Consider the following 19,337-nt stretch of genomic DNA (forward strand, 5'->3'; position numbering starts at 1 on the left):
TTAATGAAAACAATAATATTCTATTTGTTCCCATGCACGTTTCTACTATTAAAATATATTGCAGGCATCCAAACTGAGGCAACATGACTTCAGCACCTCCTCACCCACCTCCCATCCTCTCTTTCTCAGTGAGTTCAGCCCTGCCTTTAAGGGGAGGGTAAGATAAGAGTCCACATACAGACCCCTGAAATCCTCCTCAGAGCCACAGTCCCATAATCAACACAGGACAGACGGCTCGCGCGGGGCCGTGCACGCGCTGGACATTGATAAGAAAACTGCAAGACCAAGAGTTATATTTAGGCTAGCTTACATTAATGTCGCTTTTATTGCAGACAATGCGAAGACGAAGGGACCCTCGCGTGCAACATATGGACCAGCTTAAAAAGGAAAGCCTTTTTAATATATAACAGTTTTTGACGTAATCAACGGTGATGTGGAGTTAATTATAAGTGAGGAGTTTATTACCAAAACAAAGGCACCGTAGCCGCATCACTTTGTTTTGTAACTATTTTTTTTTTTTTATTTTTTTAATAACATAAAGTCCTGTTTGACTTTTAAGACATTTTATGCAATCCGAATTACTAAAAAAAAAAAACACATGCATGAACAGGTATTTTAGATTATCGTTCTCTCAGATAATATTAACAGACGTCTTTATTGGACTGAACCATGTAAATAAATGATTTAAATAAGCTGAGGAATCCGGGATTTCGGTGCTTCGCCTGGAAACAAAGCTCTTGGCTTTAATCCGCAAACTGCCTTTCAAAGGACTTCAAATGGGCCACTTGCTCCTCAGAAGAGAGACTCATTCTGCCGTGGAGGGCAATTTGAATGTTTGCGCACTGAGAGGAATGTCGAGCCTGCAGATCCGCTGAGGGACTCAAACTGCTGCTTAATTAACCCGATATTTGCTCACGAGTCGGAGCCCAGTTGCTGAGCGTCTTGTGCGCGTCTCTCTAAATGCGCGCTGTCCCGTGGAGCCCCGCAGCGGCACGGCAGCAAGATGAGATCGCGGATCCCGCTTCTTCTCGCGGTACTTGCGGCGGCTTGTCTGCGGTTGGGCAGTGCGGAGGTAAGAGCGACCTAATACAAGAGTTAATTGGTTCCTGTTTCATTCTTATAGGCTAGGCTATTTTTTTTATCATAACTTTATAGGGTGGGTAATATATCTGCAATATAACTAACCTGTTGTTTATTTACTTACCCTCATGTTTTCCCAAACATTTTTTGTTCTCCATTAAAGTTGATAGGTTAGTGAACTCATCTGTCAGGCCCCAAAAAGGACAAAAGTAGGCAAAAGTGGTCCATACTCATGTGGTATATTCTTCTGAAGTCATATGATAGATTAGTTTAGAAACAAGCCAAAATATAAGTATTTTTTCCAAGAAAATCGTCCCCTCTTCTGTAGCGCTTGCATCACATTTTCAAATTTGTGACCCTGGAATGCAAAACCAGTCATGAGAGTCCATTTTTGCAATTGAGATTTATACATCATCTGAAAGTTGAATAAATCAGCTTTCCATTGACGTGTAGTTTGTCAGGACAATATTTGGCTGAGATACAACTATCTGAAAATCTGGAATCTGAGGGTGAAAAAAAAAAAAATCGCATTAAAAGTTGTCCAAATGAAGCTATAGCTAAGGTAGGAAATTTAAAAAATATCTTCATGGAACATGATCTTTACTTAATATCCGAATGATTTTTGGCATAAAAGAAAAATTGTAATTTTTGACCCATACAGTGTATTTTTGGCTATCGCTACAAATATATCCGTGCTACTTATGACTGGTTTTGTGGTTCAGGATCACACTTCACCTTTTTGGCGAGTCACATTCTATAGTAACACATTCCAGAATCAATGACAGTTGGCATAATGGTATCAAACCGGGTAAGATTTGCCTTCATGCTTTAAGCTGAATGTTGAAAATCCTAATTTTCATTCTCGATTTCACATATTCAAACTGTTTTGATACATCGACCAATGGGAAAAGACGTTACTGGTGACGACACACCTGACTCGACGTGGCACAGATTTATTTTAAATCTGAACAAAAAGTAAATGTGACCCTGGACCGCTAAACCAGTCTTAAGTAGCACGGGTATATTTGTAGGAATAGCCAACAATACATTGTATGGGTCAAATTTATCGTTTTTTTTTTCTTTTATGCCAAAAATGATTAGGGTATTAAGTAAAGATAATGTTCCATGAAAATGTTTTGTAAATTTCCTATCCTAAATATATAAAAACCTATTTTTGGATTAGTAATATGCATTGCTAGGAACTTCATTTGGGCAAATTTAAAGGCGATTTTCTCAATATTTGGATTTTTTTGCACCCTCAGATTCCAGATTTTTAAAATCTCGGCCAAATATTGTCCTATCATAATAAACCAGACATCAATGGAGAGCTTATTAGTCAGCTTTTAGATGATGTATAAATCTCAATTTTAAAAAATTGACCTTTATGACTGGTTTTGTGGTCCAGGGTCACAAGTGAGATTTCTTGAGAGTCTTACGGAATTTTATGAAGATTTTTATAATTTGACAGATGTCCTGAATGGAAAGGAGCAGCATAAACATTACATAAAATATTTAATTTAGTGTTCCATGGAAGAAACAACAGCATACAAATCTGAAATGACACAATGTTTTATTTTTATTTTGGGTGAACAGTTGGTTTGTCAGTTGTTTGTGAACATATGTGCACGTATATTTGTGTACAGGATGGATTTTTCTTCCCAGTGCTTAAAAGTTTGTTGATGCCACATGAACTTGTGCTGTAATCTTGCGGTGTAACCACTGGCATCCCACAAGATCATAAATCACTCATAGGGCATCATATGAAGAGAACAAATCTGTGAACTGATGCCTGAAGGCTCCAGGAACTGATTGGTTTACTAAGAATTGTTGACATTTAGCACACAAAATCTGCAGGCTCTAATGCATTTGCCCTTCCTTTGACCACCGCAGTTGCGTTGCATGAGGCACTTCATCAAAATAGGACATTTCTGTGACCCCCAGCCCCCCAAAACCATCAGAAGAAGACATATCATAATTGGTATCTCGTTAATTGAAGACATGACATTTCCAAAACATGCACCTTTTCCAGTTTAAATTGTAATGTTTAAAACATAATTCCTTGTTCGAAGGGAAATGTGAGATCAAAACTCATTTAAAAGCTGTGATTATGATCCCATCTCAGCTTTAAGGTGTGCTTTTTGGAAGTTCCCTATCATGTAAGAACATCATTTTTTTTGTCTCTTTATGCTGTCTGATTTAGATGGAAAAATCCCGCAAGGTAAAAAAAAAAAAAAAGCAAGTAAGACATATTTGACTTGATTATATGCTTTCATTTACAGATAAAAATGAAAACCATGCAAACGTGCGGTGTTATTTCTGATGGTTGTGCATATTTGCATGTGTTAGTAGATGATATGGGCATGTGTGTGTGAGAGCATTGTCAGCAGATGTGTAATTATGTATCATTACTCCCCAACATGGGCTGTGCATTCCACCACTCCTCCACAATCCCAGAATGCTCTGGGCCTGTCCTTTACTCTCTGATGATATTAGGAGCATGGTACAGGGGCTGTGTGGTTCAGCACTGGTTATCATAGAGACACACACCACCATCCCATTGGTTTGTTTAGATGAGGCAACCTGCAAGTGTCAGTGTAGCTTAATTTGGGATTTCTGTGATATTCGGATTTTCACATTTTACTTAAAAAATTTAGATATTTTACTATTTTAATATAATATAATTAAATATATATATTGTACTTTTTGCATTTTTTAAATTACATTTGCAACTTTGATTTATTTTTTATTTATTTATTAACATTTTCTAGATAGTGTTTGTCAATCTTATATGTATTTCCTTTCTGAAGAGATATCAATAATGTTTATGATTGAGCAAGATTTGCTATTGTTGCTTTGAAACAGCAACCTCTGAGCAATACAGATTTCCTCTGATTCTATTCTATTCTATTCTATTCTATTCTATTCTATTCTATTCTATTCTATTCTATTCTATTCTGTGTGTGGTCTTTGTGTATGCCATCTGGTATCTGTATGCGTATTGTGGTTGTTTATATAAGTGTGATGCTATATATTTACATTGGGTAGCCATAAAGCAATTTAGTGTGTGTATGCGATTTACGATAAATGTTTATGAATCATACATATGTGAATTAGAGTGTGTTAGTGTGTGTGTATCTCCAAGCATACACTATCATTTTTAATGTTGGAAAACAAATGAATCAAAATTCACAATAAAGACTTTCACATGGTTTCAAAAGCTTTGGTTTCAAATAAATACTGAGCGTGAATTTTCTTAAAAAATGATTCCACAAAAACATTATGCCGTTTTTAACATTAATAATATTAGAATGATTTCTAAAAGATCATGTGACACTGAAGACTGGAGTAATGATACTAATGATGCTGAAAATTTAGCTTTGCGTCACAGAAATAAATTTAATTTTAAAATATATTCAGATAGAAAACAGTTATTTTAAATTGTAATAATATTTCACAATGTTAGCTGTTTCTGTATTTTTGTTCTCCTTTCAAAAGCATTATACAAAATCTTACCGACCCTAAATTAACTTTTTATGTTTTCATTCTGTCCATCGGTGCTGTGATGAGTTCAGTATCAAGAAATCATGTAGACAACATTTCATTAACCACCTGGTGCACTATAGATCGGAATTGAAACCTTCAAGTTCTGTTGTGCATGCACAACTGGATGACAGCGCATTTGAGAATGTGACAGAGAAATTAAAAATGGAAAACTGATGATTCACAAGATTTATGCATTTGGATAAAACAAGGCCACTGTGCTTTTCGAAGCTCCCAAGGGTGTAAGATATACTGGTGATTCACCATGACTTATTTCTGCTCAATTATAAGTGCGTATCGCAAGAGGTGTGGCAAATTTAGGATGTCTCTTAACTTTTGGCACGCGTGAATTCCTGCATTTGTTCGGCCCGATGCAAAACCGCCTGAATCACCAGCCAGTAATGTGACGGATTTCCCTTATCGCGCCGATTACTGAAATACTCCATCCTTCCGGCAGCCTCCCTCATCCATCTCTCTCTTTCTCCTCCTCAAGCTCACCTTTTCTCCATCTCTCCATCCCCCACTTCCTCTCTGCCCTCTTTCCTGTGTCCCGCATAAATGCTGCCAGATGAGACGGAGGAGACAAGGGTCAGTGGCCCCTGTCTGGACACGCTGTATGAACAGGGCTATTGTGTCCCCAAGACCTGCATTGACACCCTGAGACAAACCAGCATCCATAGTACTCTGTCTCACTGTCACACACTCAAACAACAACACGTTACTTTATGTATGCACTCTTTGGAATTCTTGATTCTGATTGTTAATTCAGAATTCTGTGCTTAAATGATACACCGTAAAAAAATGACTGTAGTTTTATCTGTAAAATATTGTAAAAATGCTACGAAAAAAAAAAAAAAAACTGTTAATAGGTTAACAATAACTTTCCATGCTACACACAAGGAAAAAAATAACCTGATCTCATGACAAAAACACACCTGTGGGAACTTTACTGCAAGATGTGAAATACTTACCCCCATGTAGTTTTGTGACATATTGGATGTGAAATGTCCACTGGTGCTAAAAGAGTGTTTGTTTTTTTTTCCCCGAGAACAGATGAACGTACATAAGGTACGTTTTATGTGACATTGGTTTTGTATGTGTCACCGCAGTTCTGATTTGAAATGGTCATTGAGTGGCGTTATAACTCTAATGCTCTGTGACGTTTTAAAATAACCTGCCGTCTGCACTACACCTAAACCTACCTGATAGTATGAACAAAAGCGAATGTGACGTAAAAATGCAATCACAAGCTGTTTTAGCTTGTTTTTCCATCTCTCATCTTTTCCGCTCTTTCATTGCAAGTCATGTTTTTCACAGGATTCATACCCAAGGATTCTGCACCCTAAGTCCAATTCCGTGCTGACTGAGCTAATGAACAAACTTGTTTTACACAAAAAGCAAAACATGATTACAAGTGCTCGCTGTTTTACTGCCTTTAGTTTTCATTTCTGTTGGAAATTGCAGTGATACACACACACACACACACACACACACACACATTTTATATTAATATTTAATGTATATTATTTATATTTTAAGACATTTTATTTTTGTATATTTTTTTGTATTTATATATAAAATATGAATTCAACATTGCATGTTCATTTATTTATTCTTAAATAAATGAATAAACAAACAAACAAACAAACAATAACTAAAAAATTATTAGATCATTACATGACAAAATAATGCTTTGAGTCAGTGTCCACATCACTCTTTCTGAGTTTATTTCTTGCAGTCTTGACCAGCTGATGGTACATTATTTTTTACATGCATTGAAATATTATTACAATTTAAAATAACAGTGTTCTATTTAAACATTTTTAAAATGTCATTTATTTTCGTGATGCTAAGCTGAATGTTCAGCATCATTACTCCAGTCTTCAGTGTCACGTGATCTTCAGAAATCATTCTAATATGCTAACAAGAAACATTTCATCTTATTATTATCAATGTTGAAAATAATTAATAGAATATGCATTTCATTTCTTATATGTTTTGTTTCCTCTCTCTAGGCTGATCCTCTCCCGGCCGCCGTGGTTGAGTTGGTGAAGGGTGGATCTGTATCTTCAATTCAGGACCTGCAGTTTTTGCTGTTCTCTGAATCCATAGGTAAATCAGCTCTTTTTATCACTCACGTACATTAAAATCTTTCAGAAACGCATCTCTCAACCGTGACTCATTCTTCTTTCACATCTTATTATACAGACAGAGCTTTTAGAGCAAAAAATGCCACAAGAAGTGACAAAGATGCCCCAGATATCTGAAGTGTGACGACATAAAATTCCTCTGTTTCTAACTCAATTTGATATTCTATTCAACACCAAATTTATGGGTTTAGTGACTTTTTAGACACTAGTGTTCTGTATCTATCAAATAAATGCATTTAGTGTTTAAAGTTGCAAGCTATTGAATGTCTTGCTGATTCGACATTTTTGATAAAGTTTTAAAATGCCTCTGACATTCCTGGAGGGAAATATTACTCTTTAATAAATATGTTAATTAGGACCCTGGGCTGCAGCACTCCAGTACCGTACTTAAGATAGCTTGCCTCTTTAACACTTTTTACGATGCAACTTTTTGACCTTGATCTATGTATGCTGTATCCTCATTTATATTTAAAGCATGTACAGTAGCAGAAACTCTTATCTGGAGTAGCTAATTGAAAAACCCCTTGAAAATCCCTGTAAGGCTATAAAAGCAATGTTAATCAATGCGTGGTTTGATATGTCAATCTTCTTCTACTGTTACTTTCATCCTTACTCCTGGTTTCACAAACAAGGTTTAAGCCTAGTCCTAGACTAAAATGTAAGCTGTTTCAACTGAAAGAAACTTGCACTGGCTAATCTTAAAATATATCAGTGCCTTTGTTTTGTCTTTAGAGGCAAACCAGTAATGTTTTTTCTAAGGCACGTTTATAAAAATAACATATATGTCCTAATTGAACAATGGCCTAATCCTGGTTTAGTCTAAACCCTGTCTGTAAAACCAGACATTATAAAACAGAAAAAAGTAGCTATTTCCTACAAGAGGCTGCATTTTATTTATTTTCTCCCTTGTTTCACTACCTGATGGTTCAAAGTTGCTGTCATTTTGTTCTCCAGAGGTTGAGCCAGACAGTCACCATGATAATGACACCAGCAACCGTCTGCCACGCAGTCTTCTGGGTTAGTCCCGCTTACTTTGTTCTTCTTCTCTTTTCTTGATTGTTGCTGTATAATGTGTTTTGTTCTCGTTTATATCATCATTATTTGTTAAATATGTATTTTCATTGTTATTGTAACAACAGTGTCTTCTTGGGTTTATCAAAACAGGTTACTTGAGGGACTAATGGCACATATATTATACATTCAGTTTTAAAATTAGTTATTTTGTCATATATTATAATATATATTTTATTTTAAATGCATAATTATTTTAAACTATTATATTGATTTATTGTGTGTCAGTGTAGGCTTCAGCTTTCAAATAATGCTCATCATAACAATAACCATCCAAAGTCAGTAAATCTGTCTTCTTGAGCTGAGTCAGATCCTCATTATTTCCAGACACAATGATCATAATGGAAAAGAGAATCTGAAGAACTCAAACAAACACAGTTCATAATTGTTCATACACGCTGAACATGCACTTTCTGGAATAAGACTTTTTCAGTACATCTGTTTTGAGAGACTGCGAGAGAAATATGAAGTGAGACAGGGAGAAATGAACTACATTCTTAAAAATAAAGGTGCTTTAAAAGGTTCTTCAAGCGATGCCATTGAAGAACCATTTTTGGTTCCACAGAGAACCATTCAGTCAAAGGTTCTTTAAAGAACCATCTCTTTCGTACCTTTTTATAATCTGAAGAACCTTATTTCGCCACAAAGAACCTTTAGTGAAACAGGAAGGTTCTTCAGATGTTCTTTATGGAACCATTTAGACAAAAAAGGTTCTTCTATGGCATCATGAGCATTTAAGAGTGTAGGAGAGAGAAAAGGAGGGATGCTATTCAGACAAAAGAATTAAATTGAATTAATAGACAATACGCAGCTGAAACCAGAATATATTTGGTGGCATTTATTGTATACTGTCAATTTACTCCCCCGCCCCCAGGCTGAATTTTGTTGCATTTATTTATTTACTTAAAGGAGTAGTTCACTTCCAGAACAAAAATTTACAGATAATTTACTGACCCCCTTGTCATCCAAGATGTTCATGTCTTTGTTTCTTCAGTCGTAAAGAAATTATGTTTTTAAGGAAAAACTTTCTGAAATATTCTTCATATAGTGGACTTCTATGTTGCCCGCAAGTTTCAACTTCCAAAATGTAGTTTAAATGCAGCTTCAAAGGGCTCTAAACGATCCCAGCCGAGAAAGAAGGGTCTTATCTAGCGTGTCAAAAAAAAAAAAAAAAAATGTATGTACTTTTTAACCTTAAATGCTCATCTTGTCTAGCTCTGCCATACCCATGCAAACTCTCTCATGCAAACTCTCTCTCATTTTTATTTTTTTTTTTGTAAAGGGTGTTTGACCCTCCTTGCACATTCACTTTGTAAACACTGGATCAGTACTTCTGCAGCGATGTAGGATGATTTTGAAGTTGGAGGAGAAAATGAGATTAAAGTTTTTAGAGTACACATGCACATTGCAGAGCTAGACAAGAAGAGGTTAATTAAAAAGAATATAAATTGTCATTTTTTTTTTTTTTTAGAAAATAACTGATTGTTTCTCTAGATAAGACCCTTCTACCTCAGTTGTGATCGTTTAGAGTCCTTTAAAGCTGCACTGAAACTACATTTTAGACATTCAAACTTGGGGGCACCACAGAAGTCCACTATATGGAGAGAAATCCTGAAATGTTTTCCTCAAAAAACATAATTTCTTTACGACTGAAGAAAGAAAGACACGAACATCTTGGATGACAAGGGGGTGAGTATATTATCTGTAAATTTTGTGTTCTGGAAGTGAACTAAGCCTTTATTCACACAAAAAAACATTCAACAGTGTAGTTATTGGTAAACCATGTTTTCAAATTTAAAAAGAAAATAAGAAGAAAACAATATTGGTGTTTGTTTGTTTGTTTGTTTGTTTATTTTCGCAATATTTATATTTATTTTTCATTGTTTTGTTTTAGAAAAGTCATTATTACAATATTATTACATGTGCTTTAGAAAAGTCATTACTATATAATTACACACTGACCAAATGTCAACCACCTGCAACACCTTGAAGTGAACCCCGGATATTAAGACTTGTATGGCTTAATAAAATGCAAATGTTGTCTCTTATTGAAATATGTAGTAGAAAACCCATGAAAGATTTACATTATTTAAAAACTCCACTTTGTTTTATATATATTTTGGACTAAGGGGGGCGCCATTATTTCATTGATGTGAAATGGTTGCACTCTGTGAGCTACTGGCACTACATGTTGCTATTTTTACCGTAACACAACTCGGAAAATAAAATACTGATACAATGACCACAGATACTAAGCTACTAAGTGTAGGCTTAAACCAAATAACATACCATCGATTTTTCTGCACAAGGAGTCTAAACACTCCGGGATATTGAGTGAAATCTCGCTGAGAAACTCCTTCGGTTGCGGTGCCATGATAAGAGTCGTCATGTTTACATCCTGCCAGGATGGCATCTAGCGTTTCTTGTCTCTGCCATTTGTAAGCTCTTTCAATAGCTGTGGTCGACTAAAAGCCTCAAAGGCATCAGGGCTAAAGTAGAGAGAACAAAGATGCAAGTGTTTAGGAAGCTTTATTCATCCATAGGCAGCTTCTCATTCTTATTGCTAGGAAAGCAGTGATGACTTACATCACTTCTCTTGTTGCCCTTCGACTGAAAATTACAACCAAAAGCTGCACAATGTGGCATCGTATCAGTATTTTATTTTTCAAGTTTTGTTGTGGTCAAAAAAAAAGCGCCAGTAGCTCACAGAGTGCAACCATTTGATGTCATCGAAATAGTGGTGCCCCCCCATAGTCCAAAAATATGTATAAAACGATGTGGATTTCTTAAATAGCGTAAATCCTTTATGGGTTTTCTACTACATATTTCAGTAAGAGACAGCATTTACATTATGTTAATCCATACAAGCATTTTGAATGAGCAAGCACCTGTTCAAATCGAGTCTAATTGCTAAATGATTTTCATGTCTGCAGACGCTCAGCCTGCTCAGCAAGCCATCTGTAAGGTCAGGACCGAGGTCATCGAGGTCACACGCTCCATGTTGGACCGTAGCAATGCAAATTTCCTGTTGTGGCCTCCGTGTGTGGAGGTGCAGAGATGCTCGGGCTGTTGTAACACCAAGACCCTGCAGTGTGTGCCTATACTTACACACACACGATACCTACAGGTACACACACATACACTTTTCCAGTGCATAGTTAAAGTATACAAACAGGCCATTTTCAGTTTAATCTCCTTTTCATCTTCAGGTGATGAAGATACAGTATGTGAACAAGCGTCCGCTCTACGATAAGGCTGTCGTCTCTGTTCTCGACCATGTGGAGTGTCGCTGTCAGCCTGCTCCTCGGCCCGCTCAGCGCCGGAAATCGTTCGGCCACAAACAAGAAGGACGGGAACGCTCTGGAAAACCTCGGGCCAAAGATGAGCTCCATCGCAGGGATGAGCTCAAACACAACCAGAGGATAAGCCTGGAGGACCTGCTCAGCCACAGCTGGCTTCCCAAAGAGAGGTTCTCTGAATCAGGATTCGGCCGGGACGGCTGGGGTCTGAACGAGACGCACTATGGAGGGGGCAAAGGTCATCACCGTCACCCTGGGGATGGAAGGAGACACGGCAAAACGAATGACACTTCAACACAAGGAACGTCGGCTCCACTGCCGAATTATACCGAACAGGAAGAAACTGATTTGTCATTGCGTAACGTTACGCAATTTGAATTGCAGAGCAATGCTAACCAAAGTATAACCAATCAGACATCTGATTTTACTATGAGTACATTGGAGTTGACCAATCAGACTTTTATGCACCAGTCAAATCTAACGCAAGAAAATGAGCAGTTGCAAACAACCAATCAGACAGAACAATTCCCATCTAACACCACCGGAACAGCCAATCAGAATCAGAGAGATGTGTTTCTGTCTGTAGAGGAGAACGGGCAGAAGATGAGAGGTGGGACTACGGACGTAGAGGTGAAGAAGGAGGAGCGAGAGCAGAGACAAATGGACAAAAAGGCCAAGGAGGAGGAAATGGAAGAGCTGCTGCTATTGCACAAAATCCTAGATGAAGACAAACACAAACATCACCACAAAGTACAACAGACAAATATACAGCCGGATGAGAAACTACAGCAGCTCCATCACAAACAACACACTTACACAACCACACAACGGACAGGTGAAGTAACTTAAATAGATAATATAAGGTTTTCTATTCATCCACTTATCTTCAATGTCTGGTAGAATTTATTCATAGTCAGCTAGACAATAAAGTGTTGTTAAAGTAACAAGTCAACTTATGTTTTTAAGTAAATTTTTAAGATTGGCTATTTATTACGTTCTTGAGAGCAGAATTTCATCTTATATGGACCACAAAACCAGTCATAGGGGTATTTTTTTTAAATTCTTGAGATTATTGAGATTTATACATAATCTGAAATCTGAATAAATAAGCTTTCCACGGATGTATGTTTTGTTAGATAGGACAATATTTGTCCGAGATACAACTATTTGAAAATCTGGAATAAAAAACCTTAAAAAATCACGTTCTTAGCAATGCATATTACTAATCAACAGTTATGTTTATATATATTTATATATTTACGGTAGGAAATTTACAAAATATCTTCATGGAACATGATCTTTCGTTAATATCCTAATGATTTTTGGCATAAAAAGAAAAATCGATAATTTTGACCCATACAATGTATTTTTGGCTATTGCTACAAATATACCCGTGCTAATTAAGACTGGTTTCGTGGTCCAGGTTCACATTTGTCAGTGCCCTTCTAAATGAACATCTCAGCTCTTCCACAGTAAGCTTTGCTTAAAACATGCAATAAAGAGACAATTCACTCAAAAATGAAAATTCTTTCATTATTTACTTACCTTCCAAACCTGAGTTTCGTTATGAGTTTCAAAAGATATTTTGAAGAATAATGGTAACCAGACAGTTGCCGGTAGCCACTGACTTCAATAGTATGGAAAAGATACTATGGAAGTCAGTGGCTACCGCCAACTATTTGCTTACCTACATTCTTTAAAATATCTTTTTTTGTATTTAACAGAACAAATATACTCATACAGGTCTGAGGGTGAGTAAATGATAATAGAAGTTTGGCTTTTGGGTAAACTATCCCTTTAAGGAAGCAAAAGCGTGCCAAGTTTACTTTATATTGTCATTTTATGCAGTTTCAAATATTTTTAGCTGTGCTTTTCAAATCATTATATAAACTCAAGCAGATGTTTTACAGAAACAATTTACAGGATTGTGGTTTGCATGTGAGATAAAAATGTTCTAGATAAAAAACAGAATAAAAAATGCAGAAACTAGATAAAAAATGTTTATCAAGACAAACTTTGATGCTGGCTTGAGAAAGCCTACAGTATAGCTTGACGTTTGAAGGTTTTAAAGTACTTCCAGAATAAATGGTTCCTGATAATTTATGCACCCCCATGTCATCCAAGATGTTCATGTCTCTCATTCTTTAGTCGAAAAGAAATTAAGAAAAACATTCCAGGATTTTCTCCATATAATGGACTTTAGTGGGGATCAACAAGTTAAAGGTCCAAATTGCAGTTTCAGTGCAGCTTCAAAGGACTCTACACGATCCCAGCTGAGGAATAAGAGTCTTACCTAATGAAACAACTGACATTTCCAATGTGATTACATAATGTGTGAAGTCATGCATTTATGGTTAAAAAGTATATATATATTTTAGAAAATGACTGATTGTTTCACTAGATAAGACTCTTATTCCTCAGCTTGGATCATGTAGAGCCCTTTGAAGCTGCACTGAAACTGCAATTTGGATCTTTCAACCTGTTCACTCTCATTGAAGTTCACTATATGCAGAAAAATCCTGGAATGTTTTCCTCAAAAACCTTAATTCCTTTTTAACTGAAGAAAGAAGAAGAACTGGGTGGTTTCTAGGGTTTTGCTGTGCAATCTTTCGGGTGGCTTTTAGGATGATGCAAGATGGTTCTGGATGTTTCTTAGTACATTACAGACATACAGAGAAACAAAGCAATAGATAGATAGTTTACAGAGTAAAGCAGCTGAGTAGCTGAGCTTTTGTTTTAAGTGCTTGCACGTCCTCAAGCTTCCTCCTCCATGTTTCACACACGTCAGAAACATATGCTGAAAAAGTATGTAATATGCTGAAAAAATTAACTCTCTTCCAGTATGAACAGGTTGCAGGGGGGAAATTCGTCTGAGCTCATTCTTTGATGTGCATTTGTCTGTTGTAATTACCCACTTGACGTAAATGGTGGTGTTTAAGAACAAGTGCACTGGGGCATATTTGGACCATGTTCAGTTTGATTCTGTGAACCAACGTCTATGAATATCTGAGCTGACTTTGAATAAATGCTACCAGACACCTACACATCAGGAAGAGGAAGTAGCACTTGTATACACCTACATAAACATGTGCAGTGCAGTTAAAAGTTTGTTGTTGTTGTTGTTGTTGTTGCAAACAGGAACTACATCTCCTCCTGTGCAACATCTCCCTCCACACAAACCGCCCAGACCACCTCCCCACCCCCCGAAAAAGAGGAGAAAACAGCGCAATCGCATCAGCAAATCTGCCATGAGAGCCCTGCTCATGTAACACAAATACACAACATACACAGGTAAGCTGCTCAAATGTGACCCTGGACCACAAAACTAGTCATAAGTAGCACGGGTATATTTGTAGCATTGGCCAAAATACATTGTATGGGTCAAAATTATCGATTATGCAGTAAAGATCATGTTCCATGAAGATATTTTCTAAATTTCCTACCATAACTATATCAAAACTTAATTTTTGCTTTATAATATGCATTGTTAAGAACTTCATTTGGACAACTTTAAGTGATTTTCTCAATATTGTGATTTTTTTGCACCCTCAGATTGTTGTATCTTAGCCAAAGATTGTCCTATCCTAACAAACCATACGTCAATGGAAAGCTTATTTATTCAGCTTTAAATTATGTATAAATCAAATAATTTGACCCTTATGACTGGTTTTGTGTGTCCAGGGTCACAAATATAAAAAGAAATACATTTAAAGGAACAGTTCAGCCAAAAACGTAAATTTGCTGAAAATGTAATTACCCTCAGGCCATGCAAGATATAGATGAGTTTGTTTCTTCATGGGAAACAGATTTGGAGAAATTCAGCATTACACTTGCTCACTACTAAATCTTTTGCAGTGAATGGGTGCCGTCAGAATGACAGAATAATCCACAAGTAACCCACACGACTCCAGCCCAACAAAAATATTGCTTTCCCAAGTAAGAAGTCATCTCATCTGAATCAGGAGAGAAATATGCAGAGATCAAGCACCAAGTTAAATCAGTTCCAAACAAATATGTTGGTGGATTTTGATGTGAGTGGACTTTATCACTAGAGGAAGCTTTATTATGGGTTTTGGACTGGTATTTCGCCCAGAAATTATGGTTTAATGTTAAAATGTATTAAGGAATAGGTTACTTTCAAACACACAGCTTTTTCCCTCAAAATATATTGACATATTGGAGTTGTGTGGATTACTTGTGGATTATTGTGATGTTTTTATCAGCTGTTTGGACTTTCATTCTGACAGCCCCCATTTACTGCAATGAGCTAGTGATGTAATGCTACATTTCTTCACATCTGTTCTGATGAAAAAACAAACTCATCTATTTTGAATGGCTTGAGGGTGATTCGATTGAGCAAATTTTCATTTTGGATGAACTATTCCTTTAATATACAGTAAAAATAAACATTGGAATGTGCTGACTATGTGTCTTTTTTTTCACTCTCTCACAGATAGATAATCAGATGGATGCAATCTCTCCCGTATGAGTTCTTATTTATGTAACCAGTGTGTCCAGGGACATTAAGAGATATGGCGCTAATCACGTTTAAAAAAAACCTGCAGGCCATTCTCAGCTCTCACAAACTTCTAATCTCTTTCTCTGCTCAGTCATGAGGAAAAAAACAATTCTGACACAGAAGATGTTTGTATGGACGATTGTTTCAGGTTCTCTTGCACCTGCTGAAGATTCCCTGTGCTTGCCTTGGCTCTTTGAATGGACATTCATCCTTCTAGGTTCAGACTTGGAAATCGTGCAAATGTGGAAGTTCAGAACACGAAAAGCATAAAACACCTGTTGAACCTTGGACAGAAGGACCAAGTAAGAGTATGATGCTGGGTCAGTATGCAGCGTTAAACAGCCTGTCAGCACAGAATTAGTCAAATGTGGAAGAGAACAGATCGAAAAGACTACATTTCCTATGATCACTCACCCTAAGAGACCCAGTAGTTGCTCCTGTGCTACATCTCACCTATCATTTTGAATCACCCAAAAAAAGTAGTTGATATTTATTGTGATATTGAGGCTTGAACCAATGAACCAACTGATAACTTAATCTATTTCTCGCTGATCCAGTATTTTCAAAAAGAAATCTATCTCCAGGGATGCAATCAACGCTATTTTATGACATTTTTCAAACATTTTTCAAACTTTCATAACCTAAAACAGACAGACATAAAGAACGCTTGAACAACTTTGTATTTTAATATATTACCAGTCAAAAACTCAAAGTACCTTTGCTATAAGATGTTTTCAGTATCATTTGTTATTATTTAAGCAATTCTTAACACTGGAAGTTCACACAGGATAAAACAAGGGAATGCATTTCTGTCTCAATTAATTCCTCATACCTCTAAGAGTGTAAAGGTGCTACATTATAACACAAAGCAGTAAGAGTTTATTCATTAATATTATTTATTCTTTTGTAAATCTGTTCTGTTCACAGCAGGGCCGGTGTTTTATCACAGTCTTACAAAATGCTCACCAGAAGACCAAAATGGGGATTATTTTCAGTATGTTTATGTACATATGGTCTGTTTTGGATCTTTACTAAACGTTGCAGATTGTGCAGAATTTGCACTCTTTTTTTATACCTAGAATAAAAATTAAACACTAACCATTAAGGTGTAATACAGGGTCTTGTTTGATTTTTTGTGCAGTTAATGTTGTTAGCTTTTAACAGAGTTTTTTATAGTCCACCCCAAAAAATGCTGAACTCTCAGACCATCCAAGATGTAGATGAGGTTGTTTCTTTATCAGAACAGATTTGGAGAAATTGAGCATTACATCACTTGCTTACTGGAGTGAATGGGTGCCGTCAGAATAAGAGTCCAAACAGCTGAAAAAAGCATCACAATGGTCCGCAAATAATCCACACGACTCACAAGAGTCCATCAAATAATGTCTTGAAGTGAAAAGCTGTGTGTTTTTAAGGTGTCCATAATCCATAACAGCACTTCCATAAGTAAAAAGGTCCTTCCCTTATTATCTACTCAAATCAAAATCCAACAACATATTTGTTTAAAACTGTTTTGCTTGTAAACAGTGTTTGATCTGTGCACCTTTTTGGATTTGTTTAGTATAAACACGCAGTTTTCGCTTCACAAGACTTGTGGATTATTGTGATGTTTTTGTCAGTTTTTTTTTGTCAGTCTCTCATTCTGACGGCACCCATTCAATGCAGTAAGCAAGTGATGTAATGCTAATTTTCTCCAAATGTGTCCACATCTTCAATGGCTTGAGAGTGAGCAAGTTTTCATTTTTGGGTAAACTATTTCTTAAATGCAAACCTACTCAGAAATTCACATAGACTTCATTTATTGTGCTACTGCAGTCATTCTCTAACTCATTTGGCAGACACTTTTATTCAAAGCGACATTGAGTGCTTTCCTGCGAATCAAACCCTTGAACTTGGGGTTGCTAACTCCACGCATACCAGATGAGCTACTTAAACACTTGTTTTCAACCCAGTGCATACATACTTTGTTTTTGCTCTTTTTTTTTCCACCGCCATCCTGATTAAAACTAGCTTATTCCCAAGTCTATTTGCCCAGAAAACGTCATTTCTACACTTACAGTATCTGCCAACGGGTTTTCATTTTGACTTTGGCCTGTTCGTGATTCGATTTGGCAGAGGGTTCTGATCCCAGTTCAGCACATTTTATATAATTACACTACCGTTCAAAAGTTTTGGGGTCAGCGCGTTTATTTATTCCGCAAGGATTGATCAGAAGACAGTAAAGCCAGTAACATGACAAAATATGTCTATTTCAAATTAATGCTTATCTATTCAACAAAAATGCATCATATTACTGTTTTCATAACACTGGTAGTAATAATGTTTCATAAGCATTAAATCAGAATATCAGAATTATTTCTGAAGGATCATGTGACACTGAAGACTGCTGTAATGATGCTGAAAATTCAGCTTTGCATCACAGGAATAAACTACAATTTATTACATATATTTAAATAGAAAATATGTATTTAAAATTGTCATATTTTCACAGTTTTACCGACTTCAAAATTGGCACAACTAATCCAGGCCAGCATGGTTCAATCCCACGGCCCTGCAAATGCTAAAGTGGGACATCCCAGAAGTCCATTTATTCCCTATCACCACATGAAGTTCCACTGGCAGCCGGAGGTCTTTGGTGTGCTTGAAATGGAAGGAAAGTTTATTGCGTTGTTACTCTAGGGAGTCGTGTTGTTTGTATTTGTTTTTGGGAAGGTGACAAATATGTTCCTGGACTAAAGGATCCTGATTAAAATTCCCCCGTTCGCTAAGCATAAAGCGGCCAAGAGGCGCTTTCTCAAGGGCACTGACAGATCTACGCTCTTCAGCTGAATTTTCTGGAAGCAGACTGTAAATCTCTGAAAACAAGAAGACTGATTTTTTCTGACTTTTGACCTTTGCTATAATAAATAATCCTTTTATGTTTGTAGCAGTATATTGTGCTTGCCCAACATTTATGCAGTGACAGAATTGGCCTATAGTGCAGTTTGTTTATGTTTGGTCTACGTGTGAATGGTTTAGAGGGTGCCCTGCTCTGCAGCGGCCCACCCGGACAGATAGACGCACTCCCTCACTTCATATCTGACTCGCTCCTTTGATAACTGGAATTTATGTGCTGAATTAATGCAATTAATTATGCGGGCCTGCATTCTTGTGGGAGGAGAGAGACAGTGAGAGTCAGTAAAGTGGATCAGCTCAGTGCAGGCATTGTACAGCCTGACCTTAGATGAGTTTGACATTTTAATGCATTTTAAAGACTCAACTAAATCATGAAATAAACGTAAAATAAAGTTGTAGTTATACAGTTATTGTAAGTATGTCACTCAGTATTTTAAATGTTTATGTACTTTTACTTCACTAAGAATGAATTGTAATGACTGATAGTGCTATTTACATGCATAATCTGGATTTTTTAGCATGCATTTTAGCCTTTTATATACATTTATATTTTCTAGAAGTATCTAACATCCAGAAGATGATCTTTTTATACACTGAAATGTAGTTATTTTAGTTGTAATTAGTTAGTATTATAGTATTTAACATTTTGAATTAACCTTTATTTTTATATGTTCAGTTTTTGTTGTAATTTTAATTTAGGTTTTAATAATTTTAGTAAAAAGTATCTTTAATTTTTATATCAGTTTTAGTTTTAGTACTTCAATATATTTATTTATTTATTTT

At 36.3% G+C, this 19,337-nt stretch overlaps 1 protein-coding gene across 2 annotated transcripts; it reads left to right on the forward strand.

Moving 5' to 3' along the window:
* The first annotated feature begins 190 nt into the window (after positions 1–190).
* On the forward strand, positions 191–18,952 carry pdgfbb (platelet-derived growth factor beta polypeptide b). Of its 2 annotated transcripts, XR_007827435.1 has the most exons (8): positions 191–1,072; positions 6,636–6,732; positions 7,725–7,787; positions 10,775–10,968; positions 11,051–11,975; positions 14,279–14,431; positions 15,594–15,979; positions 18,151–18,952. XR_007827435.1 is itself a non-coding variant. In XM_051105965.1 (7 exons), the coding sequence occupies exons 1-6, from the start codon at positions 1,004–1,006 to the stop codon at positions 14,407–14,409; spliced, it is 1,479 nt and encodes a 492-aa protein (XP_050961922.1). In that variant the 5' UTR covers positions 191–1,003; the 3' UTR covers positions 14,410–14,431; positions 15,594–17,644. The 2 variants fall into 2 exon arrangements, 1 of the variants encoding a protein (XP_050961922.1); XM_051105965.1 differs by lacking the exon at positions 18,151–18,952 and having other exon boundaries at positions 15,594–17,644.
* The last annotated feature ends 385 nt before the right edge of the window (positions 18,953–19,337 follow it).

The sequence above is a fragment of the Labeo rohita genome, chromosome 3 (assembly GCF_022985175.1).
Source record: "Labeo rohita strain BAU-BD-2019 chromosome 3, IGBB_LRoh.1.0, whole genome shotgun sequence".
Classification (NCBI taxonomy): domain Eukaryota; kingdom Metazoa; phylum Chordata; class Actinopteri; order Cypriniformes; family Cyprinidae; genus Labeo; species Labeo rohita.

Excerpts from the sequence above, each read along its gene's own strand:
- pdgfbb (XM_051105965.1), top strand. The coding sequence starts at position 1,004 with ATGAGATCGCGGATCCCGCTTCTTCTCGCGGTACTTGCGGCGGCTTGT. Across the intron at positions 1,073-6,635 it reads TGCGGTTGGGCAGTGCGGAG|GCTGATCCTCTCCCGGCCGC; the intron begins GTAAGAGCGACC and ends TCCTCTCTCTAG. Across the intron at positions 11,976-14,278 it reads CACAACCACACAACGGACAG|GAACTACATCTCCTCCTGTG; the intron begins GTGAAGTAACTT and ends TGTTGCAAACAG.